The following is a 27,179-nucleotide window of genomic DNA, read 5'->3' as shown; positions in this document are numbered from 1 at the left end:
GGCCTTCACTCCAGTGTCATTAATTATCCCACGATGCACCGTGCCAAATAATGGTAATAGCCTTCAGATGGCTTTCCGCACTTGGCCGTCCAGCAAAATGTCTGCCGATCTCACCATTCGCACGCCGGTCGCTGGCGACCGTCGTCGGCCATACATCACCAGCGGCTCGTAACGAGGTGATACAACTACGGGCATATCAGGAAGAATGCATTCAATCGATTCTGTCATATCTGGAGAAGGGCCACAGGCGCTTGGGCATCTCACTAGCTACTGGAAGTGGGAAGACGGTGCGTTCCATGTCAGGAGTGTTGGATGCATCAGAGCAATGCTAACGCTGCTTTCTCAAGGTGATATTCACGCAATTGATCAGTCGGATCGAGCCACCAAGTCCAACTGCCCAACAGACCCTTATCCTTGCTCATCGGCGAGAGCTGGTGGAGCAGGCAGCACGTCACTGTGAGAGAGCATACCCTGAGAAGAGCATAGACATTGAAATGGGAGACATTCACGCTTCAGGTGCCGCAGATATTACGGTGGCATCGGTTCGGAGCATGGTCTCTGGCGAGCGGCTGAGCAAATACAACCCCGAAAGATTCAAGCTCGTCCTTGTCGACGAAGCCCATCATATCGTGGCTCCGGGGTACCTGCAAGTCCTCCAGCATTTTGGCTTGGAACAGCAAACAAGTACTGGTCCAGCCCTTGTTGGCGTCTCAGCTACCTTCTCTCGTTTCGACGGCCTCAAGTTGGGGACAGCAATCGACCACATTGTCTATCATAAAGACTACATCGACATGATCGGCGAGAAGTGGCTGTCGGATGTCATGTTCACGACTGTCAGGTCGAAAGCAGATCTCTCGAGGGTCCGAAGCGGCAAGGACGGGGATTTTCAGACGGGTCAGCTCTCGGCTGCCGTCAATACTGAAATCACCAACGAAATCACCGTTCGGGCGTGGATGGATGAAGCCAGCGACCGGAAATCGACCTTGGTCTTCTGCGTCGATCTGAACCATGTGGCAAGCTTGACCTCCACATTCAGGAAACACGGCATCAATGCGCAACCTGTCACCGGCAATACGAAGAAGAGCGTACGTGGCGAACGACTTGAGTCATTCAAGAACCGCGAATTCCCTGTCTTGCTAAATTGCGGTGTCTTTACTGAAGGGACCGATGTGCCCAATATTGACTGCGTGCTGCTTGCACGACCGACCAAATCCCGCAATCTGCTCGTTCAGATGATTGGTCGGGGCATGAGATTGTACCCGGACAAGAAGGACTGTCATGTTATTGATATGGTCGCTTCGCTTGAGACTGGTATCGTGACGGTACCGACCCTTTTTGGCCTTGACCCGTCTGAGATGGTGAGGTCGGCCAAAGTCGACGACTTGAAAGCGTTGAAGGATAGCCGAAGCGAGAAAGAAGTTTCTACGAATGCGGCAGGCCACCTTGTCGATTCCGATGGTGTGTCCGGCAATCATCAACTCGACTTCATCCACTATGACTCTGTGCACGACCTGATCGAAGATACTTCAGGCGAACGACACCTGCGCGCCATATCCCCCAATGCCTGGGTCCAGATCGATTCTTACAAGTATGTGCTTACGGCGAGAGGTGGAATCCTAACCCTTGAGCGCCGCCTCCCTACCGACACTCCCAAGTCCAAGTCCAACTCTAATCCTAGGGCCACTGACGCTTCGTACATGGTCATATGGAAACAATCTCTTCCCCCAACCGAGACTTCCAAATCGCCCTGGTCTCGTCCTCGCACTGTAGCAACCGCCGCAACGCTCAGTGACGCCTTACATGCCGCCGACACGTTCGCGGCTCAGAAGTTTGAACGTGTATTCATCGCGACATCATCGTCCTGGCGCAAATCACCCGCCTCCAAGGGCCAACTCGACTTCCTTAACCGACTCCGTGAAGTTTCTGAGGAGGAGCCCCTGACCGAGATGGATTTGACCAAGGGACAGGCTGGCGACATGATCACCAAGGTCAAATTCGGAGCGCGAGGGCGATTCGACAAATTGATGAGAAAGAAGCGCGGGGCGGAGAAGGGTCTGGAGAAGGAAAGACGAGTCAAGGAGATGCGGGAACGAGAAGTCGTCAGGGTCGGGCCCGTGGACGCTTGAGGTTGGCTCGATCGGGTTTCTGACAATTTCCCAAAATGGAAATGCTAACATCAAAATCGAGAAAACTCCAACACTCACAGCCTTGTCTGGACTTCCCGTCGTGTGGTCGTGACCATAACAGGTACTGGTACAGGTACATGTAATACAGGCACTTGGACTTTGTACAAAAGCAGGTCCAGTCGTAGACCGATTTCCGGTCTTTCCGGATATTTTCTTTTGGCGCCACATCCACTTTCGCGCGTCAAAATGCCTCACTCTACAAGGGCTGTACCTGACCGCCAACCGACCAGCCGGCGACCGAATGCAGTACTTGTACATTACATCCTTGTATCTCCACCAACGGCGGAGCTTTCTGTTGTTTTGGGAATATAGCGCTCCCTCTGAGAGATGGCGCGATTTGGCGGACGGACTCGCACACCATTGGGAAAGGTCACACGCTCTTGTTCAATCAATACATGTTATTTGCATGACTCGGATCGCTCTAGCGTGGTACTTGTAAGATCATACATCAATCAGACCAAATCAAAGTACGGAAAAAAAAGTGACTTCTGGCTTCTGCATCCATCCCGGCCTTTACCATCCCACCCTAATATGACTTGCTCAAGGCGGCATACACTGCGCCTCGACTTTATCGCTGAGGTCGTCTGTGTTCCAAAACCGTCGAGGACGTGCAGCCAAGTTTGCCTCCTACCAAAGCTGCATACTTACAAATGGTCAATAATAGCGGCAGCGTACTCGTGTGTCTTGGCCTTTCCACCCAGATCTCCTGTCAAGGTCTTGCCTTCCGCCAACGTGGAGAAAATGGCGTTCTCGATCTTGACTGCGTGTTCGTTCAATCCCATATGCCGTAGCATCATAATACTACTCAACAAAAGAGCAGTGGGGTTCGCAAGGCCTTTTCCTGCGATATCCGGAGCAGAACCGTGCACGGCTTCGAAGATGGAGCACTCGTCACCAATATTGCCTGAGGGAGTGAGACCCAAACCACCAATCAAGCCAGCGCACATGTCGGAAAGAATATCGCCGTAAAGGTTGGGCATGACCAGAACCTTGTCGGAGTATGGGCCAGGGTCGGTCGTAATCTTCAAGCAAGCATTGTCGAGGAGTTCGGCGTCGAACTCGATATCAGGGAAATCCTTTGAGACATCCCTTGCAGTGCTGAGGAAGAGACCATCGGACATCTTCATGATGGTCGCCTTGTGCACCACACGGACCTTCTTCTTGTTCACATCCCGGGCGTACTGGAAAGCGTATCTCAAGACCCGCTCAGAGGCTGCGCGGGTGATCAGTTTGATGGACTGCACGACGCCATCCACCACCACATGCTCAATTCCCGAGTATTCTCCCTCCGTGTTTTCTCGAATGAGCACAGTGTCCACGTTGTCGTAAGGCGTCTTGTAGCCCTCTATACTGCGGCACGGGCGGACATTGGCGAACAGGTTGAAGGTTCGTCGGAGGGTAAGATTGAGAGAGACATGGCCTTTGCCGACGGGGGTTGCGAGTGGTCCCTTCAACGCGACGTAGTTCTTCTTGACGGAGTCGATGGCTTCGTCAGGAATGACCGTCCGGCCGTCCTTCAGGCGAGGTGTAACATCGACAGGCTCCCACACAATGGGCACCTTTGCAGCTTTGTAAATGTCCTTGACCGACTGTGAGATCTCGGGACCAATGCCATCTCCTTCTATCAGTGTCACGGTGTAGTTTCCGTCCGGTCCTTTCGTGCCCTTGAATTTGGCGACTTTGTCCGCTTCTGCAGTCGAAGCGTAGCGTCTAGGTTGGATCTACATAGCCAGAGTCAGTCAAATGGGCACTGTGAAGCTTCTGGCAGCATCTGACAGTCACCTGGAAGTATGCGGGAGCCCATGTTGGCTGCGTGCAAGCTTTTCGCAGGCATTGGCGAGCTGGAGCAGCAAATGCTCGAGAAGCGATCATGGTGGGCGAATATTGGTGAAATTGCTGAGCAACGAGAGCAAAGGAGCTTCAGCAAGGGATCCTGTTCACCACATGGAGCGAGGAACGGAGTTGAGAAATTGGCGCAGTCGTATACTTTGCAAAGATAGCGCCAGAGCTCGAGTGGTGGAGCTTTACTTGTGAAATGTTTTATCGACCAGGGACGTACCAGTTACATCACAACCGGCAAGGGGGGCAGCTAGAGTGGAGTTATGTAAGTCTGCACGTGACTGCGAGAAATCTCCCTCCAATAATCTCGTGGCTCGGGCCTCCTTGTGGTCCAAACAATAAATCGTGTCACCAAGACATCAATGAACGGCTCGTCCTCAGTCTGTCCACCATGGCCCAGACACGAGACATATTGAATCACTACAACATATCCAATCCGTTTCCGACAGAGTGGCCGGCGGAGCTGGATAGCGATGACGAGGACCCGGATGCCGCGGGCGTCAGACGGTCTCGCTCCCGTTACTCAGCCTTGGAAAGGACCGCTAGTGAGAGGAAGAGTCTTCTCCCTGGATCCCAGAGGACGGTCGAGGGAAGGGCGAATCTGGTGCAGAAAGATGAACCAGATCCTTTGGGAGCGCCATCAAGCGTGGTGACCTCGTTGACGAACCTTGGCCTGCCAGCGGAACATGACACACGGTACAGAAACAGGTTCATGCTCTCCTCAACAACCTTTTCTCCAGAATTATTCCTGTCGACAACTCACTCCGATGACACCACAGAAGACCTGATACAAGGATCCAAATATCTGGCCAGGTCCATCGACCAGCAATCGGCGCCACTCAAAGCCTTGGTGGAGACCAACTTTGAGCGCTTCGTCCGCGCCAAAGCCACCATCGACAATGTGTATACCGAAATGCGGAACCAAGGCATTGATACCCATGCCAATACTCCCCCGTCTCCCCGCCATTCTCGTCGCGTCAGTGGCATCCACTTTCGGAATATTAGCGGTGGCAGTGCGGCTGGCGTGACACCTCCTCAGCGCCCGAGCAAAAATGCATTACGCAAGGAGACAGACTATGGTGTGCAAGGTATGAAAATCTCGCTGTCGGAGGTCTCCAAAAAGGCCGAGGATGTCTGGGGCCCTGCACTGGGCGGAAAGGAACGTGAAGCGAAATTAAAAGTTATCTTGAATGCGGTGGAGAAAGACAGGGCAATCTTTGAATTGGGCTCGTCTCTGAGTGAAGCTATCAACCAGAGAGACTATGACAGAATTGTAGAGTTATACAATTCTGCTCGTCAGTACGCCGCCGAGGCACGAGCCTTCGGCGAAGAGGTGAGGCAAACCGGCCGTGGACTTTCAGATGATGAAGTCTATCGGGTTGTCATTGTCGGCAAAATGTGGTCAAGTGTGGATGAACAAATAAAAGCACTGAAACGCGACATTTGGCGCAAGCTCTCCAACACCTCGGCCGCTCTCCCACATTCTGGGGTGTCCCAGGCAGAGGAGCATATGGAACTCATCACGGTTTTGTTACACCTAGGCGTGGAGGAGAGCCCGATCTGGGTTTACCTCCTCAGCCGATACGACTTCTTGAAGAACAAGATTGCTGCAGTCGTGGAGAGATCCAAGATTGAAATCGAGATCCTGCGCCGCCGTCTGGCACTTGGAGAACGTCCAACCTCCGAGACTGTGGCGATGTTTCTGAGACAGGCCTCCAAAGAGCGGCCGGAAGCTCTCGACACCGAAGATGTCATCGATTTCTGGAGCTGCACACTGACCTACTTTACGAAGCTGCTGTCTTTGTCCAACGGGCTGCTCGGCGAGATTGTCGACTTCTGGGAAACAGCACAGTCTTTTATCGATGGCAGCAGACAGAAAAGTTTGCCCACTGGGTATGAAGGTGAGAGCAGCAAGCATCTTCAACTATCCGAATCGGAAGTCAACGGGTTGCGGAGCGGCGTCACCGAACTGGTCAGTCAGTTGAGGGATGCTGTCTTTTCGCTTTTCGCCGACCCGCCCGCTGAAGACATCTCGTCTTTGTTCTCGCCAGTACCTGGATCCGCCGGTACACCTACAACCCCTCACATGGGAGCGGCGTTTTCGCCCACCGATGGCCGAATAGGCAGACTTGATCCTACAGATCTGCCTGCGGCGGCGGCAAAGAAAGGCGAGCCATGGGAAGACTATGCATTCTGGCCACCTCATTCCAACGCACTGAGCGCCGTGCACTATCTGCAGCAGATCCTTGCCCTTGTTGGGGTCGGTGCTGGCGAAATGGTCGCGTTGGGTCCAGTGAGTAAAAACAATGCCATGTTTGATAAGATCAAGACCATGATCGCAGGAGCCCGAGAGCGATGTATGAGAGCCGTCTGTGAAGCCTGGAGCAAGGATGCCGAAAGCTGCAAGTCAATGGAGGACTGGGTGCGCTCGCCTGACAAGCGCGATCAGACTCGCATGCCGATATATATCGAAGCCTTCGAGAGAAAAGTACTTCAGGGTATGCAACAAGTGCTATATCTCTCCGACACTACCACCAAGCCAGGAGGTCGCGACATCCTCACCCCACCACCGTCGAAGCTTTTGCAAATGGTCCGGACCCAGTTCGTCAGCTCAATTTACAAAACGGCCAGTGGCATGCTCGAAAACACCGAGGCTTCGAACCAAGGAGACGAGGAAGACTGGGTGTTGGTAACAAGCCTCAACTCAATTGCCGTCGGTGCTACGCCAAGCGAAGCTCTGATGCACGATGCTATCAACGCCTCCAGCCGTAACGTTCGCATGCTCCTGACTATGTCGAACCTTAAAGCGCTACGGAACGATCATGTGCCGGCACTCATCCAACTGTTTGAATCTTTATTCTCTGTGAAGCTAGCGGAGGAGTCCAAGACCATCAAGGATGTTTTTGGTCAAATTGACGCCAAATTGTTCCATTCATACACCAAACCAATGGTGGCGAACTTGACTCAAATCGTCAAAGATGGTATCAACTCTCCAAGTTGGGTACCTACCAATCCAAAGCCAGACCAAGTCAGACCGTACGTCTATGCTGCGCTAATGAAGCTCGTGATGGTCCACACGGAGGTCTCTACGACTGTCCCAAGCACCACGGGGTCAAATAGTCCACTACTGGGCGAGATTCTGTCCTATATGCTCGAGAACATCTCGCAAGCCCTGCTCGAGGGGTTCAAAGAGCGCAAACCAAACACCTACTCCCTCCCCGCTTTGATGCAAGCGACCCTCGACACGGAGTTTATTGCCCAGACCATGACGAACTATTCGACGCCCAAGGCAGGGGAGATTCAAGGCCAGATATACACAGAGTTGGACAAGAGGACGACAAACGAGGCCAGGGCGAGATTGCAGCAGGAACTGGGCGACATGCGGATCGTGTTGAAGAAACTGAGGGACGGCAGTCGAAATAGCTTTGGGTGCTTCAAGAAACCGAGAAGCAGTGACAAGGACAGAGGGAGGCAGCAGACCACTGCTGCTGCGGCGGCGTCGTAAGGACGGTTCGTGAAGGCAAAAAAAGGGGGGAAGGGTGGAGTTACAACAGGGATTGAGGAGCTTAGCGATATTTAAAGCTGTCCGGTGCGCCTGGAGCGCGCAATCGGGTTTGATACCCAGATTTAGAGCAGTTTCATTGCGGAACCATCGTCTTCTCGCGGTCACGTCAACGCCAGTCTCTGGTGTCCCTAGTCATTCAATCCGTGCCATGGCGTCTCTTGTCATTTCAAATGAAAAGTAGTTTCACAATGCCTGTTTGGTCCCGATAAGAGGCTCATCGCCGCCGTTTCCTGCCTCTCCCTCTGCGTGCTCCGCCTCGCCCCCGTTTCGCAGGCCCACTCCGCTTCTGCTCGGCCTCCTCTTCCTCGTGGTCGTCGCTCTCGCCCTCCTCGCCGGCTCCGCTCTCGTCCTGCTCTTCGTCGGCGGCCTCCTCGTCCGCCGCGTCCTCCATGGTTCGGTCCCCGTCCGGCTCCACCACACTCGGCGCCTTGCTCGTCCTCCGGCTGCCGCCGCCGCGTTCGCTTTTCGCCGTCTCCAGCTCGTTCTGTAGCCGCGACAGCCTGCCGCGGCCAGAACCGCGGCCTCGGCCGCCCCGCCCTGACCCTCTCCCGGAGACACTCACAGGTGAGCTGCGCGGCTCGTCCGTGTCGGCGAATGTGCTCTCGCGCCTCGTTGCTATGGACTCGGCCTCCGGGCTCGACGGCTGCGTCAGGGAACTGCTTTCGGTACTTGACCCGGAGTCGGGGGCAAGCCGTCTCTCCCACATCATCTCCCCAAAGTCGTCCCCGGGAAGCTCGAACTCGCGCCAGTAGTACTCCGTGTCCTTGGAGCTGCTGACGCTGCGTGACTCGTCACCGGGACCCCCGCCGCCGTCGTTGCCACCTCCGTTCCCTGCCTCGATGCCAGCAGCGCCCACGCCGGACCCGTCAAAGATGATCGAGTCTTCCCGCTCGTCCAGCTTTTCGAGATCGTACAGACTCGCCAGCTTCCGCCAGATCCCCGCCGTGGACGTGTGGCTGTCGTCCGGGTTGATGGCCCCGCTGGACACGAGGTGGTCTCGGATGGCGATCATGCGGAAATGTTTGTGCATCCCCACCGGTTTCCACCGGATGATGGCTTGCAGGAGCGCCGACTCCTGCGCGGAGGTCCAGCAGAGTGTGTCATCGGAGGAAGAGTTGTAGGTTGAAGCCTCCGCGACGGAGGCTGCGCTTGTCGTCATAGTCAGGTTCTGTTTAGTTTCCAAGTGTCCTCGGGAATGGTCTGTGCGAGTCTCCCCAAAACTGGAGAACAAGAGTGGGCTCGTTTTTCTCCTACTTTGGGTGCTTTGTGCAGGGCTGTAGCTTGGACTCGACGCCTCAAATCATTCCTGGCCTTCTGTTCCAACCGCACGAATGTCGATGAAGCACGAGGAGACGAATAGACGGCGCCTCGCGGTCTTATTCTCCCGGTTGGTAAATACGCTTGCTCAGTCAACAAGGGGTGGGCCGATTTCTCTAGCTATTTCTAGAGGTCTGTTGTGTTGAAAGGTTGAGACTCTCGCCGGTTTTGAGATGCTGGATTTGATTCGCAGCGGCTGAGTTTCCTCTTTCGGACCGCGTCAGGTTGAAAGAGGCAAGAAGCGGCAAGGCTGAGCCTCAGCCAATGATATGAAGGTTCTTCAACAAATCGCAGCCTCGCCAGTACCTCATGAACCACGAGTTTGGAAGGGAATCGTAAGGCATCAAGTAATGACAAATCTGCATCATAGGTGTAATAACCTCAACCTACTAAAATCTATATGGTCCCATTCTTGTCCAGCAAAAGGCTCCAGTTCGAGCATAATGTGCCGCAGAGAGCACTTCCACCACTGACCTTCCCATTCCTCTGTCACTTTAGCACATCATCTCGTTGTTGCTCTCCAGATATCCAGCAGTGGTTCTCCTTCGAACGATTCAATGTCCATGCTAGATAAAATCTGTACCTACTCATCCTACTCTCGCTTCTACACGGATCGGGTTGTTGCTGGTCTCCCTTAAGGAATGAGCTTGATACCCTTATACTCGGGAGATGGCTTACACGATTGAGGGATCCGACGGCATGCCCGTCACCGCGCTGAACTGCCAGCTCATCCTCCCTAGTGACATGCCTGTAGATACTGTTCGCATCGATAGGTCAGAAGTAGAGGCAACGCTGCCACGGCCGATGGACTTGAACAACCTAAACGACGAGCTCGTTGACGGGGTCAAAGACTTAGCAAGAGTTGCCACCTCTGATCGGTCCCCAATTGCCAGCGACTGTGGCTCCCAGGGAGGAGCATCTGGAAACTGTGGATAAAGAATCGGATCCGCTCTTGTGAAATCCCTCCGCTACATGAACAGCTTGATTGATATGCCAAGTAGATCAAGTTCAGGTGTCGGACTCGCTAGACCTGCCACTTCTCCGGCTGTTGCCACAACACACAACGGTGTTAAAGTTGTCTGTTGTTCCTCTGCGACCCCTATTGAACTCAACTGCAGGTACTCATCAATGAGTTGTCTATAATCGCTGCTCCCCGGGCCGGATTCCAAGGTTTGTTGAAGTTCCGCAATCGCAGATTCAAGGAAATAAACACTGCTGGGTGAAGACGAGGAAGAGCGGGAAACGACAAGGAAGGTCAATATCACCACAGCCTGTCTCAAAAGAAGCTCTGAAAACTGCTTGTTGCCTTGGCCAGGAGTAGAGTTATCAGACCAATAGAGTGGATTAGTGCAGACGAGCTCTTCGAGGAGCCGATACACCAGGGCCTGCACAAAGTAAGTAGATTCGGTAAAACCGTAAAAGGGGAAACAATTGTCCTTAATGAGCATTTCCAGATCCCGATATCTCTTCCGCACACCTTCTCTAACGAGAGAGAGAGCATCGAGCATCATCGCTTGGATTTCGGGAGAAAGGTAGAGATAGTCAAGGATGGCTCGGGGATGGAATTCCGTTCGTCCGGGTTTTGTAGGAAACAGGTAAAGCCACATGCTGGATAGCATGGAGCTAGTAATCCAATAGGCCATTTGCTCTGGTGTTCTGTTCTCCGATCTGTCCACGCCCAGTTGAAGGAGGCCTCGCATATACCGTGCGCAGCCGGGGTCAACGTGTTGTTGCATATTCTCCACCCAATCACTGAGCTGCTCGACGAGTACTTCTGCAACCAGCCTCTGGTGTGCAGTACGAGCAGAACGAGCGCATCTTATGACGAAGAAGAGAAAGTAGCGACTGAGCCAGATATTCTCCCCCATCCAGTCATTAAGTGTAGAAGAAATGAGATATAAGATATCGAAAGCTTCTTCAAAGTGTCTTGTATGGAAAAGTATTGTGGCCATGTAACTGAACTTGCTGATGATGGAGCGTCCTGGGAAGGTATATGGATGTATGCCCGCCAGTTGTCGTCCCCAAAATACGATAAAGCCAGACGGTCTGTAGGAGGGCATAGAGAGTGTAGGATAGGCCGTCATTTTAGACTTTGACTTTGAGTTGTGCGTCTGAGCCAGTTGTGCGGATGACTCATAGGGCACGGCCGAATGTATAAACTCATTGACACAAAGTGTTTCCGTAATAACAGCTAGACTAGGAGCCGCGTTTGGAGAACTTCCTGGACTGGCGCCGAGCGATGAATGTGCACCGGTAACCTCAGAGACATGGTCGGTGCCTAACTCGACATTTAAAGATGAAGATTGTTCCAGGGTCGACGTCTCGAAAGCTGTAATTGATCCATGGTCGCGGATCGTCGTGGTTTCTATGCTCGAGCCCAGACCTTGCGTTTCAGTAGAGTCTGGACAAGTCGTTGGAAGAGTTTGAGCGGGGCGGTCTGCACTTTGGTGGAGTTGGGCATTGTCTCTGTTCAATCCCCATTTATTCATCTGGGTTGTGAGCTGGCTCCTTGGTGACGTGAACATGCCTAGAGTCAAGCTGCCGAAGAATCTCTGAGACGGTGACTCCTTCATGCAGAAATCCTGATATCATGGGCTTTAGCTCTTCCCATTGTTTCTTGGGAAGGCTCGGATTCTTGGAAGGCACGTTTGGGTGTTGTTGCTTGAAACGAAATGGCGTCGGGTCAGCCATAGCTTTCTGGCGGCGATGCCCTGACAAGAGGGTTTCTTGAGAGATCGATTCGAAGACATTCTGGTCGAGAAATCCTACAGCAAGGTTGAGCTGTTAAATAAGGCTGAGAAGCGCAGCTGCTGTTCATGAGGCTAACGGGGATCATTGAGAATGACCACAAGAGGACTAGCTCAGCCAGTATGGTGGAGATCAGGGTGAGGCAACCAATGGCCGTCCACCATGCAAGCCCTCTGTCACAAATCACCTTCTGGCGACGGCCTTGAATGGACGAGATTTCACGTTCACCACAAGAGGAACCAGGGACTAGAAAGATATGTTGGTGATCTGGACAAACATGAGCTTCCCAAAACAGACGTTCTTAAACTCAACAGGCCAAATCATAGGAGAAGGAAACGAAACCCCTTCACTCGCTCCCCGCAACGCCAATCCTCGTCCGATACCTGTCAGCGATGCCTACCGCAAAGACCTCGATGGTCGGCTCTCATTCATCAGAGTGTTTTCTGCATCTACCATCCCTCCTCTGACTCGAAATATCTGAGAATTATAACACCCGACTTATTCGTGGAATCGTGGGCGGCATCGACCCACACACGGCACGAAGAGCGTTGTTTTGACTTTGACGCTACTAACTGTCCAACAAAGTCCTTTTGCTAGGCACCTATCGATTCGGGTATCTATCTAGTATTAGGGAAGATGGAAATGCCGGTGGAGCTTCCGCGGTTGATCTCCATCAAACCCGCACTGATCGACCAAAGGACAACGGCAAGCTTGCCGACTCCCTCGTCATCCCAGATCCGGAAATTGCGCGCGTGCCTCTGACTGTGACTCTGATATCCTGGTCAATGTTTTGCACAAGTATAGATGGAATCAGTGTCTCTTGCCGTGGAGCGACGTTGGTCTGGCTTCCATCCGAGTGTTGGTCGCCTTGGACATCTTGAGCTTTGCCACAGAGATAAGTCTCAAACTTGACCCTTGAATCTGTTTGTTTTTCCATTCTTTTTGGTACCACAGCCTCCCGAGATTTGGGAACTTCTGTCAGGAATTCATTGTCTGTTTGATTGTCAATGGGAATTGACCTGCATACTGTCTCTCGATGGACAAGATTCCTATGGAAGGACTTGGCCATCGTTCAGACCAAGCCGCACAGAGCGCCGAAGACGCCGACTGCCACGCCAACGAGACAAAAACCCCTAATGAGGCATTAGAGGTTATATCGTCACCTCTGGCGCTGGAAAAAGGCCAAGGAATAGACCTGGAGAATGCCTCTCCAGATATGCTGGACCAGGCGAGAAGCATAAACATCACACCCCCGGACGTACAGTCCAGCCCGAACAAACCTACCGCCACTCCTCGATTGGCCAGGAGGGGTCTCTTCGCTTCCCTGGCTCTGCTTGCTGAGGTTGATGATCCATATCTCTATCCAAAAAGCAGGAAATGGTTCATTACTTTCGTGGTGGCTTTTGCTGCGGCGGCCACTTCGCTGGGGAGTGCCATCATTTATCGTAAGTTATTCATACACAGAAGCAGGGCTCTGTATCTAACCGGTGAATCTTCCCTTTGCTAGCTGCTCTCGCCGACACCGCTCGGGACCTCCATGCCAGCCCCACCGTCACCAACCTCTCCGTCGCTCTCTACATGCTCAGCATATCCTTTTGCCCTCTCTGGTGGTCTGCTCTGAGCGAAACGGCCGGCCGTCGAACGACCTACCTCGTTTCCTTGGCTCTTTTTGTCCTCTTCGCCATTCTCTCCGCAACAGCCAGAACCATAGGTGTCTTCGTGGCTATGCGCATGCTGTCCGGGGGGGCCGGGGCATCGGTCCAAGCAGTCGGAGCGGGTACCTTGGCCGACATCTGGGAGCCTTTTGAAAGAGGTAAAGCGATGGGTCGGTTCTACATGGGCCCTTTGTGCGGACCGCTGCTCGCTCCCATCATTGGCGGGTAAGATTTGCCTGAAAGCAAGATCCCAAAAGTGTCCACTCGTTTTCTCTTCTGTCGATTGCCAATATCATAGGTGCTGACAACCTGGGCAAGGTTCCTAGCTGCTCGATGGGGCTGGAGAAGCACACAGTGGTTCCTTGTCATCTATGGAGGAGTCAGCCTTGTTTTTCTTCTCTTTGCATTACCAGAGACGGTCAGGAGACACGAGGATCCAAGCGAGGACATTGCGCGAGAAGCAGATTCGGGATCTTCCGCCTCTATGACTCGTGGTCGCACGAAGAAGTACCTCCGTATGTCCTGGGGTGTGCTTGTCGACCCGCTGAAGATGGTGCTGCTTCTCCGTCACCTTCCCATTCTCTTCACAGCGTATTGGGCATCGCTCGCCTTCGGAACGCTTTACATCGTCAACATTTCGGTCCAAGACGTCTTCGCCAAGTCTCCGTACAATTTTTCTGTCTCCAAAGTCGGCCTGACCTACATCCCTGCGGGCTTTGGGTTTTTGATCTCAGCCTTGTTCAGCGGCAGGTGGGCTGACCATGTCATGGCAAGAGAAGCCAAGCGGAAGAACAGATACGATGAGAATGGCAAGTTGATCTTGCGGCCTGAGGATCGAATGATGGAAAATGCTTGGATAGCTGCCATCGCGTTTCCCATATCCATGCTGTGGTATGGTTGGAGTGCAGACAAAGGGGCGTTCTGGGTTGTTCCGGTACGGGTCCCTCCACATTTTTCGGATTTCTTTCCCACATGTTTCTGCTCTAGCCGGCCAACGGCCTTTTTCGAATGTATCTAACGAACAACTCCCACAGCTGCTGGCGACCCTCGTCTTCGGCTTGTCAGCAATGCTCATCTTTGGGCTAGCCGTCACAATGCTGACAGAGTTTGTCCCTCGCAAACCCAGCAGTGGCGTCGCTGTGGCAAACTTCCTCCGCAACATCTTCTCCTGTATCGGCACTATACTCGCACACCCGCTGATTCGGGCCGAGGGCACCGGATGGATGTTCACTGGCTTGGGAATTCTCGTGAGTACAGGCGCTCTGGTCATTCTGTGGATGAGGACGAGGGGCTCGGCCTGGCGAGAAGCCAATCGAGGGAAGATCGGCTGACACAGCTTTTGCTGTCCAACCTTCCCAAGTCAGAATAGGAATGCCTTTCCTACACATAGGTGCACCCTTGAGGATAGGAGGATCGTAATCCCTACTATTGTCCTCGACTTCATCTTAACAGCGATCGGCACAGATCTCGAACCATTTAGGGGGATGCGCAGCGACTTGTGTGCATCATGCGCATTTGCTTGCGGAAGGTTGGTGTTGGCTATCTCCTGCACGTAAAGAGCGATGATGTGTGATTTGGGAGACGTGCTCAATGGACCACCACCGAAGAAAGGTTGCGCCCAGGAGACTAAAATGGAAGCCTCCCTTTCCACACAAAACGAGTCCGAGGTAGACTAGGGATTGTCACCCAGGTGTTTCAAGGGTAATGGGTGAAATTGTCGATGGCTTGGTCGATTGCATAGACCAGGAGGAGAAGGCTACCATCAGTACTGTGAACATGTGATTAGAGCTTGACACCGCCAGATATTAGATGATAGAAGATCCAAACTGCACTGTCATGTCTCATTTTGGATGCTTCCATGAGTCACGCTGCTTTTATTTCTTCCTTTCTGTCTCCGCGGGATGTTAAAGCGGCGCACTATGTATCCAACGCGTAACTGAATCGACGCGTTGGACATGCCCGCACGTAGTTTTCTCGTCCACCACCCGCAAAGAGACCAGGAATATCGCACAATGCTCTTCAGGATGACACTATGCCACCCTCAGAGCCAGTGCACCCATTCTCCGTCAGACACATAGAGAACTTCAAACCTGAACCCCTCGCTTCCGACGCAAGTTGGGATCCGTTCCAGCTCGAGCACCACCTGGAAAGCCGACTCCTTCGATTGGATGAATCGGCACAAGGACCTCTCCCCGCGCTCATAACCGACGTTTTTCAATTGAATTTTGAGGATGTGTCTCTACAGGACCTGTCAGCATCGTCCGAGGTCACGTCCGACTCCGAGAATGATCAATTCGAGAGCCTGGACGGCGACAGCGTGCAAGAGGAATGGGTTGACGTTTGGATCTTACCAGATATCCAGAAGAGAAGAGAGGGACAACTGATAAGTTGGGACAAATTTCTGGATGAACGACACCAAGAACCTGCATCAGCATATGTCAGCGAGACGGATCCTGGGGTGTTCAACTCCATCCTCGATCCAAACGGGCAAAGTCCCCCAACATTTATCAAGTCGGACATCCTTTTGAGCGCCTTGTTCGAGTTGTGCATGGGGCGAGACTCTGTTCTGTTCAGGTGGGAGGAGAAGGACCGTACATTTGTTACCCGGTGGCAACTTCTGTCGGCACGGGGGTACAGTTCGACTCTAGTGCAGAGTTGCTCTGAGGCCTTCTCGACCATTGGGATAGACACCAGGTTCCTTACAAGCGCTTTTCAAGCCTTGGACAACAAATATGCTCTTCTCTCTTCCGCTCAAATAGCTCTCCTGTCTACCTCCAGGTCCATGCTCTATGCTGTCCACAAGCACCTTGTCGAATTGAGACCAAGCATTGCGTCGATACTCCAACTCAAAGGCATTATGGGAAAGGTCAAGATAGTTGTTGACATGCTGAAACAATGTATCGACGCAATTCAAACACATCAAAAGGAAGACTTGGTCATCCTTGGCTTAATGCAAAAAGTCGCTGGGCCACCTCTCGATCACCCTGGCACAACTGGACTGTTGCAAATCCTCCTCTCACGGACATGCCGGCCGATCCTGGCCCTTCTGAGCGAACAGATAGGACTCAGCTCAACACAACGTGGAAATTTCAGAGGCACTTTCGATGAGCTTTCGCTCGTCAATGATAGGGTGTGGGAAGTTCTTGTTGATTCAAAGATCGCACGTACAATATCCGAGGCCCAGAAGAGCCTGGAGATATTGACCAGTCACTCTGCGGACGATTCCATCTTTTCCACTGTTGTACCCGAATCTTCACCACTAAAGGAACTCGAGGTTGGGTTTACTCTGCTGGTTATTTCAGAACTTCAGGCTCGTGCTATCGCCTACGAAGAGGCTATGAAATCGTTGATATCGTCCGCGGAATCTTCAACATCTACAAGTTCCATCGACACCCCTGCCTCTGAAAGCTTCGATCTCGAGGACTCTGTCAGCATGCAAGCAGAGACCACCAGTGCCTTTCGATTACAAACCAACATTTTCGACGACAGCATTTATGGTTTGAATGAGAGCAACTACGACGAACTCGAAGATCAAGTCTTGATGTATCTCGAGGGACAAGAACCCGAAAACTTGCCTCTTCAGCTGGACTTGCAAACCTCGCTCAGTTTATCGATCACGCCCCTCGTCTCCGCCCAACACAGGCTGCTCTCCTATTCTGTTCTGCGATTGCTGTTCCAACAACACAATCTCCTCGGCCACCTCAATCTGCAGAAGGATTTCCATCTGCTCGGAAGTGCCTTTTTCTCATCTCGTCTCAGCATAGCTCTGTTTGATCCTGACCAGAACAGCGGTGAGGGCAACAGGAGAACGAGTGCCGTTACTGGGCTTCGTTTACATGTACGAGACACGTGGCCACCTGCGGGCTCGGAATTGAGATTGGTGCTCATGAGCATCCTCTCAGACAGTCTCAGTCCAGCAGATCGCGCTTTGGACGATTCTATGTCTTTTGCAATCCGCGATTTGCCGGTCGAGGAGCTCGAAAGATGTCGAGACGTTGATTCGATTCACGCACTTGACTTCCTTCGACTTCAATATACGGCACCCAATGAAATTCTAGGGGCAGTCATCACGCCAGAGATCCTGGACAGATATGATCGAATCTTTCAGCATCTCTTGCGTACGTTGCGAATACAAGCCGCAGCACAAAGTATGCTAAGAGAAGGGTTTGGTCGCCAACCAGAGAAGACACCCAAGAGCAGTCTCTCCGATCACAAGTTTGTTGTTACGATGCACCATTTCATCTCAAGTATTGCAGATTACTACCACAATACCGCGATTGAGGTGCATTGGAGGAAGTTTCAGGCAGTGCTTCGGGCCGCCAAGGCACACCTCGATAACAAAGACTACGGTCAGACCTTGCTCGTGGTGAAGAGTCTGGACCACCTACGAGCATTGCACGCGAGAACGTTGAACAAGATCTTGACGGCCCTCCTGTTGAAACGAAATCAAGCCAAGTCGAGGCAGATACTGGAAGACATCTACGGAGTCATACTTCACGCCGCAGCCGAACGGCGCAGAAGTGTTGGCAAGAATCCCGGATTGACGGACTATGCTACGACTGATGAGACAACGATGAGACGACTACAGAAAGACTTTGAAAGCAAAGTTGCAATATTCATCGACACCTTGCGTGTTCAGGCGCAATCAGTTGGAAAACCGCACGGAAGAAAACACGCTGCTGGCATTGATACCGACGTCGACGCCGATGCCGATGCCGACGCTGATGACGACGACGCAGATGTCAACATGTTTGAGTATCTCCTGTTGAGATTGGACATGTTTGGGTACTGGACGAAATAGCAGACGGGATAGATAGAGGGACCATGCTCATGTTGACTGTTGGAAGACTGACGAGGTGGAGACTCAGCCATAGGAGACTGACTGACTGGCTTTCGCATTTGCTTTGATGAGTATGATACCCCACGCAGCACGACGACGCCTGGCATAAATATGATATATATGTGTGTGTGTGTGTGAGAGAGAGTGTGTACAAGTATATGCAAAAATACAAAATATCCAACATATAGCCGCCTCGAGCGCCATTGCTCTATACTCAGTCGTTGATGCCAAAAATGCGTCGTGAACTCCTTCCTTCTCAAATGCTCTATGAACCCAACCCCTGCTCTAAAACATCCTGCCCAACAACGCCGTCGACACCTTGACGCCCAACCAAGCGGCGCCGACCAAGACGCCCGTGGCGACCAGGAGGGTATTGAGGTTCCTCCGCTCGATGCCGACCTCGGCGGGGCGCGTCTCGTCATCCTCGCCCTTGGCGGTGCCCAGGCCGAACTCGGGGACGTATTTGAACTCGAAGACGGCCTGGTCGCCGGCGAGGCCGTACTTGCCCTCGACGATGACGGCCCAGAAGACCTTGCGCAGGGTGTCGATCTTGCGGCGGTCGAGGGCCGGGATCGCGCGGTACGTGTAGCACAGGCAGGCGAAGAAGATGCACTGGCCGGCCATGAGGGCCCAGTACCAGGGGCCCGGGCGGCCGAGGCCCAGCGCGTCGGCGAGCTCGTTGCCGTTGAGCCAGCGGGCGTTGACTTCGAGGAAGGAGCGGCTCGCGAACGTCGGCGGCTGGTTCTCCAGGCACCGGATCACGTTGTTGGCCAGCACCTGGCTCGTGTTGGACGGGTTGATCTCGTTCATGAGGAGGCTCTCCATCATGCACTTCGCCCGCTCGGGCGTCGCAAAGTACTCGGTCGGCGTGCCCACGTAGTGCGCAATCAGCCGCCACAGCGCGATGTAGTCCTCGACTTCTTGCCGGCGCAGGAAGATGCCCTGCCGAGGCAGCGAGAGGTAGATGATGGTGGCCGAGAAGGTGCCGATCGTGGCGATGCAGTCGAGGTCGTTGATCGGGACCCCGTACTTCTCCACGCTGTAGTAGCTCGGCCGCGTCTTGCACAACTGCATGATCCGCTGCCGCACCGCGGCGTGCAACAGCCGGACTCGCACCGAGCTCGCAAAGCCGGCACCGCCGGGCTGGATGCTGTCGAGAGATCGCGTGCACTCGAGGATGTGCTGTGTCGTTTCGAACAGCCGGTGCCGCGCCACCTTGACCGAGAAGCCGCCCGTGCGGGCGAGGACTTCGACCACCCGGTTGGCGCCCATGCCTCCAAGGAGCGACTGATACGCCAGCCCCGTGAGAGTGGCCGCGCCGTAGCGGTAGAAGACGTCCTGCCCGCGGGAAATCTGCTCCCAATCAACCCAGCTGGGCACCGTGGTGACCTCGTCCCAGAGTTCTTGAAGTTTGGGATTTGACGAGTGATGGTCCCGTAGAAGTAGATAGAGGTCTCGCTTAGGTTTCGGAGACGGTGTCGGCGGTTGAGTCGTACCAGCAGAGCCGTTCATGGACGAACTCGATTGCTGCGAAGGGTGTTCCACACTCTCCGACTGCGCATCGTCTCGCACCTGCGGATCTGCTTGGTTGGGGAGACTGCTGCTCAACCGGTTCAAAATGTCGTAGCACTCTTCTCCAAGAACATCATAAGTGTGTTTCATAGGATGAGCCTGTTCTAGAGTTAGATGGTTAGGTGTTATCTGGAAGGTATATCCCCAGGCTGTGCGTGTGTTTTCATCTCGGCGTCGGAATGGATTTGGCCAGGCCATCTTGGAAAGAAAACTTCGATATAGACGGCATATAAACGACAAGAGGGCAAATAAGATACTTGCGATTTGTCGTAAAAGTCTACCGTTTGTATGTGGCCAAGGGCCAGCCAGACCTGGACGGAATCTTGATGTCAGTCATGATCCGATGATCAAATCGCGAGTCAAGATCTCGCCTAATCTTCGGCATTTCTAGTCATGCAGCATGTTGACATCTTGGGGAAATTTGGCCCAGGCTTTCATCGCCGCGGACGGCAAAGGGACTCTCGACCGTTCATACCAAACTGTCCATAACATTAACTTCGGGGTTTGGGGACGTAGCTGGCGCGGCTGGGACATCACCGTGAAGGCATGATGTCTGTGAATATGCAGACCAGTACCAGGTTGCTGTGCACCGTTAAGACCATCTCGAGACATTCTCGCCCATCATTTCGCCGTGCACACACCGTTTCATACATTCCACCACCGAAACCGCACGTTCCAGTCACACCTCTGTTGACGCCCACTACACGAGCGATAACAACCACCCTGAGGACGTTTCCACCCCAAAGTTGCAACACCCACAAGCGGCGGAGATATTCCTCCCAGACACACGCAGGCGCGCCAGACATTAATAGCCCGAGTGCCCAGGCATCAACGAGAGGGAAAAGCGTACCGCAATACAATGGGCAAAGATCGGTTGGAGGGTACGACCGCAAAAGTGATAGAGAGGGACAATATGAGGACGAAGGCATGGTCGTGATATCTTCAAGGGCCCATTTCCGAGACAGACACGGGCGTCCGTGGTCGAAATTTTCTGACGAGGGTCACGCCGACACAGACGCGGGTGTGGGTATCGGTGCATCTTCAAAACCCAGAAGGAAACCGCGTTTAGAGTTGCGAGACTTGAACGTGAAGCCGCGGAAGAAGCTTGAGCCCTGGCAGACCCAAAAGGTCAGCCTCTCGAAGAAATTTGGTGATGAAGGATGGAACCCGCGGAAGCGACTCTCGCCGGATGCGATGGATGGGATCCGTACTCTCCACGAAGAAGATCCAGAGCGATGGTCCACACCACTTCTTGCACAACATTTCAAGGTGTCTCCAGAGGCAATCCGGAGAATATTGAAGAGTAAATGGCGACCAAAGGATGAAGTTGAGATGCAGAAAAGGAGAGAAAGATGGGCAAAGCGACACGACCGGATCTGGGACCATCAATCTGAGCTTGGGTTGAGGCCAAAGAGGATGAAGGACAGGGAGATGGAGGACCCAGATGCCTTTGACGAGGAGCTGAGAGCAAAGGAGATGCTGGAGAATGCACGGAAAGCATGATTTCAGCGTTTTGGATTCCTGCTGATTCTAATTGATGCTAAAAGTTAAAGCTATTGTCTCTGTTTGGGGATGTGCCTGAAGAGGCCGGTGTACATGGACCAGCGCTGGCCGTCTTCGGCTGTTGTGACTGATGATATCAAAGCAAAGGAACAAGAAAAAAAGAAGGACAAGGAACAGCTCTCCTCCCGGCCATCTGTGTGTCTGTCGATGCACCCCTCGCAGAATCCTTCACTTTCAACATCACGGTGACCGACGCTCGAGTGATAACAAACAGGATAGTCCTTGAGCTCTTGTGTTATATCCCGTGTGCGATCTCTGCTTGGTGTCATCAATCCTTCTCTGTCCCGGTCGCTGTTTGAGGTGTGTCTCTGAGGTGTGTCGATACTGATGACTCTGTGTTCTATTCTGTAAGGCGCGGTTAGCAATGCCCTGCGCTGCCAAGTGTTGATGCCACACTCACTAGGTTTCCTCCTTCACTTCTCAACCTCTTTGTACCAACGAACTTCTCCATCGACTCATCCTTTGACTTTCGATCCTTGGACACGTGCCACCTCACATGTGCCACATGACGACGACGACAGTCGCCATCCAAGCAACACCGAGGATGTGAGGCACAGCCAGCCACTAACTAGCCGATGTCCATTTGATGCTCTTGTACTCTGGCATTGGCTTCCACAGTCCGCTCTTGCCGTCATACTTCATGCTGTCACGACGCTGTGGCATCGTTGGCGGCCAGATGGCATAAATGACAGGTGTGAGGTACAGGGGAATTGTCTCGATGAGTCCAAGCCCCGGAAAGCCAGCCGAAGCGATGAAGCGAAACCAAAAGGCCTTGTCAGCGATGAATTTGCCGTCAATAACCGATGCCTTGATCTCAGACTGGATTCTGAAGATGAACACATAAGACATGATGAAAAAGAGGACCACATGCCACAAGATACCTTCACGGCGATGGAGCATCCAGAGTCTCTTGACAAGAGGAGGACGGTTGTTGATATCTCGTTCTTTGACAGAAGTACCGCCGACACCGCTCACTCCGAACCCAAGACGCAGACCACCAAGCCGCTTTGGCAGCAAGGTTTGAAGAACATCGCGGGAGAAGTGATGACCCATCCAGACTCCGGTTGCAGTACGACGACGCACACTCAGGTAGTATTTGCCAAAGACCGACTTTATATCTCCAATCAGCGCCATCATACGAACGATTGCAAGGAACATGACAGCCCAATACAGTGCATTCTGACTTGGGGTAGCTATGACAGGTCGACCGCGGTAGAGGCAGACAAATGCGAAAACAGAGTTGGCAAGCTTGGTCAATGTCATCAAGTAAGGTCGACAGCTATGGTGCAGCATGGCGATGCGTTGAAGCCGTGTAGCTTCTTTGAGGCGGTAGTCCCACAAGGTGAAGCCCAGTTTGAAAGCGTCACGGATATGTCCAGTCCACTGCGCTGTGTCAGTCATCAACACTTTTTTCTAAGGTCATGTTCACGCTTACCCAACGTCGGCGCTGCTTCAAGTGAGTCAGGATGCAATCTGGCTGCAGCCCCCATTGCAAAACTTCATGAACCAAGACTATCCTCCAGGCTTTTCCATGCAGGAACCAGCTGGTGATGAGATCTTCGGTGATTGAGAATTCTGGGAAACCACCAATCTCAGACCAAGCTTCCTTACGAACGATGAAGCCACTGCCAGGGCACCAGGCGACGTTGACTGAGTCTCGGAGCCCATCATCAGCTGCAGTTCCAGTCGAGTTGGCTTGGTTCAACGGATCATCATTGGGAATGTTGTAGTGATGCTATCACTGTCAGCGCGACGAGCCCCAAACGAGAATGCAGTGACATACTTGAGCGGCAGTGACCATCCCAATTTTTTCATTTTTGAGGGCATGTGGGATAAGGGCTCGCAGGAACTGAGGCTCAGGCATCATATCGGCATCGAAAATCGCTATGAAGTCATTGTGGCCACCAGGAAGGTCGATGACATATTCGCGGATGGTTTGGTTGAGATTGCCAGCCTTGTATCCATGGTTCCCATCGCTGGGCTTCATGCGAGCATGGTAATACAGATGTGGATATCTGCCTTGCAGCTTCTCGACTTGGATGCGAAGGCTTTCCATATTGCCATCATCAGCCACGATGACTCTGAGTTTGTCATGTGGCCAGTTAAGCTTGCAGACAGCTTTGACCGTGTCCAAGACGACATCGTCCGGCTCACCACAGCAAACAACAAGGACATCAACTCCTGGGACATTGTTGCCGAGGATGCGAAGTGTCGGTCGTGGTTTAGAGTCACGGGCGAGGCCGACCGCGATACGCCAGGCTCCATCCAAGATCGACGATACTATGACAGGATTAGTCGACGTCGACCGAGAGAGGACCACACTTACAGTTGTCATAGAACTGTCCAAGAGCGAAGAGATAAGCAGCCCTATGAAACCCCTGGCCTCGCCACCATGTCTGGATGATGTTGATGAAGAGTACACAAAGGTATGCCGAGATACTGATGATGTTGAGTCCGGTAAACACGAGAGAGAAGAGAGATGTACGCTGCGGCTTTTTCTTCTCAACCTCCACAACGCGGTATGGGGCTCGGGCTTTGCGCTTGTCGAAGGTCTTTTTCTTGTTGGGGCGCAAGGTGACGGTTTGGTGATGAACGCCCGAGTCGTCCTCAGCGGCGGGGACAAGATTACCCACAGCCATGGTGAAGACTGCGCAAGCTTTGGAAGACTGTCCTAAGACGGATTGTGGTAAAGAAGGCTTGTAAAAGGGGTAAGATGATGTTCAAGACGAACGAATGTGAAGTGTCGACAACACTGTCCGACGCGGTCAACGCGACAGCTATCTCTGGAGATAGCTTTTCACGAAGCCTGCGTAAAGGTGGACATGCACGACGCTTGCGATGGTGTGGCTTTGATGAAGGATGATTGAAGGAGGGTGATGATGAGGGTGATGATGAAGAAGAAAGGGGAGAAGAGAGGAGAGGAGAGAAAGAGTCTTCACCTCCCAGAGCCGCCAGTCCCAAGTTGGAAGGGGTGCCGGACTGCCTGCGCTGTGCTGTCTGCGCTGTCACTTGTCGAGAAAGGGCGCAGGCAATGCTTGGGCTTTGGCCTTTCTGTTCTCCTTGTGGTCTTCTAGACAGACAGGTTGTGGTCTGTGTCGACAGGAGAGAAACTTGGGCGCTGGCTATTGCTTGTTGGTAGGTCTACTGAAAGGATCGTCTGGTGCAATTGTACTAACCGCTGCAGAGACATTTGCATTTCTCACAGACTGTGATGTCCTTTTCACTCCTTGATTGCCCACCATACGATCTCCATAGTCACTGGATGGTCACAAGGCCCAGTCTCTCTACAGATGAGGTTGAGATCAAGAACGACTCTGTACCAAGCTCGTGAACATGTTCCTCTACCTCTACCATTGGGCTCCCATAAACCTCCTGACTCTATCTGCTCCTTTCCACGACCACTACACCTTGCACTTCTGCGTCTACGTTCTCAGACAATGACCAGTGCTGACATCCAAGACATCAGTTCATTATCTACGGCGTCCCTTTCCCACAGTCACGCCACAACCGTTGTTCTATCAAAAATGCACGAACAAAGCCCTGCACCAGAACTTTCGCCATTTGCCTGATCAGGAACCGATGTGCATCTGCCAACACAGAGGAGCTCAACCTGTCCGGACCTCGTTCACAAAGAAGCACCGCGAAATGTCTTCTGGGTTGGGAATATGCTACTTCACCACAACAAGACAAGAGCACATTTAACTTTAACAGTCAACGCGTTGGCACTATAAGTTGAGATAGAATAGCTCAATCACTACAATACTGACCTTAACAGAGTCATCGTCCAAGTATACCGGTCCATTTCCTCTCTACCAGACCGGACCTTCGAGAACGATTACATTACAATGTACTCCATCACAAGCCTGGCCACTACATGGCACCACGATCTGCAAAACTAGCAATACGTGATGTCGCACCATCGTGCTGCCTACAGGGGATGTTTTGACACAACGTTCAGGATCAAGGTTAGAGATCGTGTTGGAAGACTCTTGGGGGAGATAAGGACTTTTATGGGTAACAGTTAACACTACTCAAAATCTCCAGCTCTCGCTCAAACAATATTCCATATCTTCATTTCTGTAGAGCTCAGAAGCTGCAATGTACCATAAAGAGGCTCAGGGTTCTGTGGATCTGTTGATCCTGGTACATATCACAAGATGCATGTCACTGGTATTGTCTCGCTGTGTCCCGAGGGCCACCTTTTGTTCGCATAGTCATGCCTTCCTCTTGCTTACCTGCAAAGACACACTAAAATCGGAAGCACATGCCTTTGTTGAGCCCTTTGTAGGCTGACAGCCTTTTATCATCCTTCACATCATCAAAACCTCGCTGGGCAAACAAACCACCCCTTTTTGGGAGAGCCTTGTCCGAATAGAGTTCAGATACCAGCAGACCCGCCTGGTGGCAAACACGCCGAGCCGCAGCCTTGTCTCGGCGCGTTTGTATCAGGACAGGCTCTGAGTTTGACACTTTTGTTCCATATGTGCATGTGCAGCAAGTGAACAGTGCATTGAAGTTCAACCAGTGGCTAAATTTTCTAAGCTGACCGCGGAACTTGCTTTGTTTGTACATATCCTACCCTTGTTCCGTCGTCTGCACCTGGCCACAAGGTTGATTGGGAGCTACGACGGTCGCGAAAATGGTGCATGTCCTGAAGCGCATGCGCGGTCTTCAACCTGTGAGTCCTTTCTCTGTCCTGTATAAGATTTACTGATGGTGTTTTAGAAAGTGAGTATTCGAGATATTCGGCGGACCGAACGTGTGCTCATTTCCGCAGCTTTTCAAAATCCGCCATGGCGAAGGCGCAGCTATCCTGCCTCCTCCACCTTCTCCCCAATTGACGCGGTTAAGCCTGCAATATGACCGAAAGCAGTGGAACAAGAGCACGAGACCTGCGAGAATATTTCAGAAAGATCACCTACCACGATTGAAATACCACAACCCCGGTCTACCGATCAGAGTAGAACAGGGGCCCCGGCGACTACAATTGACGTTTGAGAGTGCCGACCAGCAAGCCCTGAGGGAGCTAGAAAAGACGTCTTTAGAAACAAGCAACGACGGCGAGTATCGAGAAACGTGGACCGAAATAGAGACCAAGTCGCAAGGTTCCGACCAGACAACCTCCAGCGCATCACCATCTTCGTCATCGAACCCTACTCCGACGTCGACATTCACCAGAACTGTGGAACTGCGTTTAGGGCCACACCAACCAGGGAGCATATGGAAATGGTTCCAGAACACCACAAGATGCGAGGACTACCCCGAGAATCCTGAGGAAACCGAGCAAATGGAAAGACTAAAGGAATTTTTTGCACGGGCAGAAGAGGACCGGCAGCGGGTCAAGGCTGGCATGGACGCCATCAGGAAACAAAAGGAGGACTTGAAAAGAGCACGGGAAGCTGCCGAGAGAATGGCCAACGAGGCATAATCCCTGTACATCATCAAATCATCTCAAACGCATGTACATTACCGACACCCTGTACACCATTCTGTTGGTCGGGAATTGGTTCGATGGAGGCAACTACGGTTTTCTCCTGGGTGACCCCAAAATCTATGCATCTTCTTGACCACACATGCGCTCTTGGCTATTGCTCTCTTTACAACTGCGCTTTGGCCGTCCAGCAGGGTATTCAACCTTACTCACTGGTTGAGGGTATCAAACAGCTGTGTGACGGGTGACGGTGCTTCGTGAAGTAGGAATTATTTGATACCCTCTTGTTTGCGGATGTCGTTCTGTGAGTCAGGCCCCTTGCTTTGTCCCTGTCACCTGGGTCTCCCGTGCGGCTACTTAGGCAGGGTTTTCTTTGGATCTTCGTCTGGGCCCCCCTGCGCCAGGAATATCTCTCGATCTGGTCCAGATTCTCCGCACCATACGGCCCGCAACCCGTCGAGAG

General features: G+C 52.6%; 11 protein-coding genes across 11 annotated transcripts; 6 read left to right on the top strand and 5 right to left on the bottom strand.

Annotated features, from left to right (window-relative positions):
* Positions 1-50: 50 nt before the first annotated feature.
* On the top strand, positions 51-2,126 carry Z517_08789 (uncharacterized protein; the record flags this gene model as incomplete). The annotated part of the gene is made up of 2 exons (XM_013427304.1): positions 51-287; positions 348-2,126. The coding sequence occupies 2 exons, from the start codon at positions 51-53 to the stop codon at positions 2,124-2,126; spliced, it is 2,016 nt and encodes a 671-aa protein (XP_013282758.1).
* A 704-nt stretch (positions 2,127-2,830) lies between these two features.
* On the bottom strand, positions 2,831-4,058 carry Z517_08788 (isocitrate dehydrogenase [NAD] subunit 2, mitochondrial; the record flags this gene model as incomplete). The annotated part of the gene is made up of 2 exons (XM_013427303.1): positions 2,831-3,907; positions 3,969-4,058. 2 exons carry the CDS (start codon positions 4,056-4,058, stop codon positions 2,831-2,833), a joined length of 1,167 nt encoding a protein of 388 aa, XP_013282757.1.
* A 358-nt stretch (positions 4,059-4,416) lies between these two features.
* Z517_08787 (uncharacterized protein) lies at positions 4,417-7,530 on the top strand (the record flags this gene model as incomplete). Its single annotated transcript, XM_013427302.1, has 1 exon — positions 4,417-7,530. The coding sequence occupies one exon, from the start codon at positions 4,417-4,419 to the stop codon at positions 7,528-7,530; it is 3,114 nt and encodes a 1,037-aa protein (XP_013282756.1).
* Positions 7,531-7,804: 274 nt separating this feature from the next.
* Z517_08786 (uncharacterized protein) lies at positions 7,805-8,749 on the bottom strand (the record flags this gene model as incomplete). The annotated part of the gene is made up of 1 exon (XM_013427301.1): positions 7,805-8,749. The coding sequence occupies one exon, from the start codon at positions 8,747-8,749 to the stop codon at positions 7,805-7,807; it is 945 nt and encodes a 314-aa protein (XP_013282755.1).
* A 1,126-nt stretch (positions 8,750-9,875) lies between these two features.
* On the bottom strand, positions 9,876-11,480 carry Z517_08785 (uncharacterized protein; the record flags this gene model as incomplete). Its single annotated transcript, XM_013427300.1, has 1 exon — positions 9,876-11,480. The coding sequence occupies one exon, from the start codon at positions 11,478-11,480 to the stop codon at positions 9,876-9,878; it is 1,605 nt and encodes a 534-aa protein (XP_013282754.1).
* A 1,211-nt stretch (positions 11,481-12,691) lies between these two features.
* Z517_08784 (uncharacterized protein) lies at positions 12,692-14,641 on the top strand (the record flags this gene model as incomplete). Its single annotated transcript, XM_013427299.1, has 4 exons — positions 12,692-13,100; positions 13,163-13,535; positions 13,629-14,244; positions 14,345-14,641. The coding sequence occupies 4 exons, from the start codon at positions 12,692-12,694 to the stop codon at positions 14,639-14,641; spliced, it is 1,695 nt and encodes a 564-aa protein (XP_013282753.1).
* A 701-nt stretch (positions 14,642-15,342) lies between these two features.
* Z517_08783 (uncharacterized protein) lies at positions 15,343-18,111 on the top strand (the record flags this gene model as incomplete). Its single annotated transcript, XM_013427298.1, has 1 exon — positions 15,343-18,111. One exon carries the CDS (start codon positions 15,343-15,345, stop codon positions 18,109-18,111), a length of 2,769 nt encoding a protein of 922 aa, XP_013282752.1.
* Positions 18,112-18,435: 324 nt separating this feature from the next.
* Positions 18,436-19,920, bottom strand: Z517_08782 (uncharacterized protein; the record flags this gene model as incomplete). Its single annotated transcript, XM_013427297.1, has 1 exon — positions 18,436-19,920. One exon carries the CDS (start codon positions 19,918-19,920, stop codon positions 18,436-18,438), a length of 1,485 nt encoding a protein of 494 aa, XP_013282751.1.
* Positions 19,921-20,271: 351 nt separating this feature from the next.
* Z517_08781 (uncharacterized protein) lies at positions 20,272-21,225 on the top strand (the record flags this gene model as incomplete). Its single annotated transcript, XM_013427296.1, has 1 exon — positions 20,272-21,225. The coding sequence occupies one exon, from the start codon at positions 20,272-20,274 to the stop codon at positions 21,223-21,225; it is 954 nt and encodes a 317-aa protein (XP_013282750.1).
* A 624-nt stretch (positions 21,226-21,849) lies between these two features.
* On the bottom strand, positions 21,850-23,924 carry Z517_08780 (uncharacterized protein; the record flags this gene model as incomplete). Its single annotated transcript, XM_013427295.1, has 4 exons — positions 21,850-22,668; positions 22,721-23,020; positions 23,069-23,565; positions 23,612-23,924. 4 exons carry the CDS (start codon positions 23,922-23,924, stop codon positions 21,850-21,852), a joined length of 1,929 nt encoding a protein of 642 aa, XP_013282749.1.
* Positions 23,925-25,924: 2,000 nt separating this feature from the next.
* Positions 25,925-26,713, top strand: Z517_08779 (uncharacterized protein; the record flags this gene model as incomplete). The annotated part of the gene is made up of 2 exons (XM_013427294.1): positions 25,925-25,963; positions 26,063-26,713. The coding sequence occupies 2 exons, from the start codon at positions 25,925-25,927 to the stop codon at positions 26,711-26,713; spliced, it is 690 nt and encodes a 229-aa protein (XP_013282748.1).
* Positions 26,714-27,179: the final 466 nt, after the last annotated feature.

The sequence above is a fragment of the Fonsecaea pedrosoi genome (assembly GCF_000835455.1).
Source record: "Fonsecaea pedrosoi CBS 271.37 unplaced genomic scaffold supercont1.5, whole genome shotgun sequence".
Classification (NCBI taxonomy): domain Eukaryota; kingdom Fungi; phylum Ascomycota; class Eurotiomycetes; order Chaetothyriales; family Herpotrichiellaceae; genus Fonsecaea; species Fonsecaea pedrosoi.
Note: the sequence above shows the minus strand (reverse complement) of the source record. Positions and strands in the feature narration are given on the sequence as shown.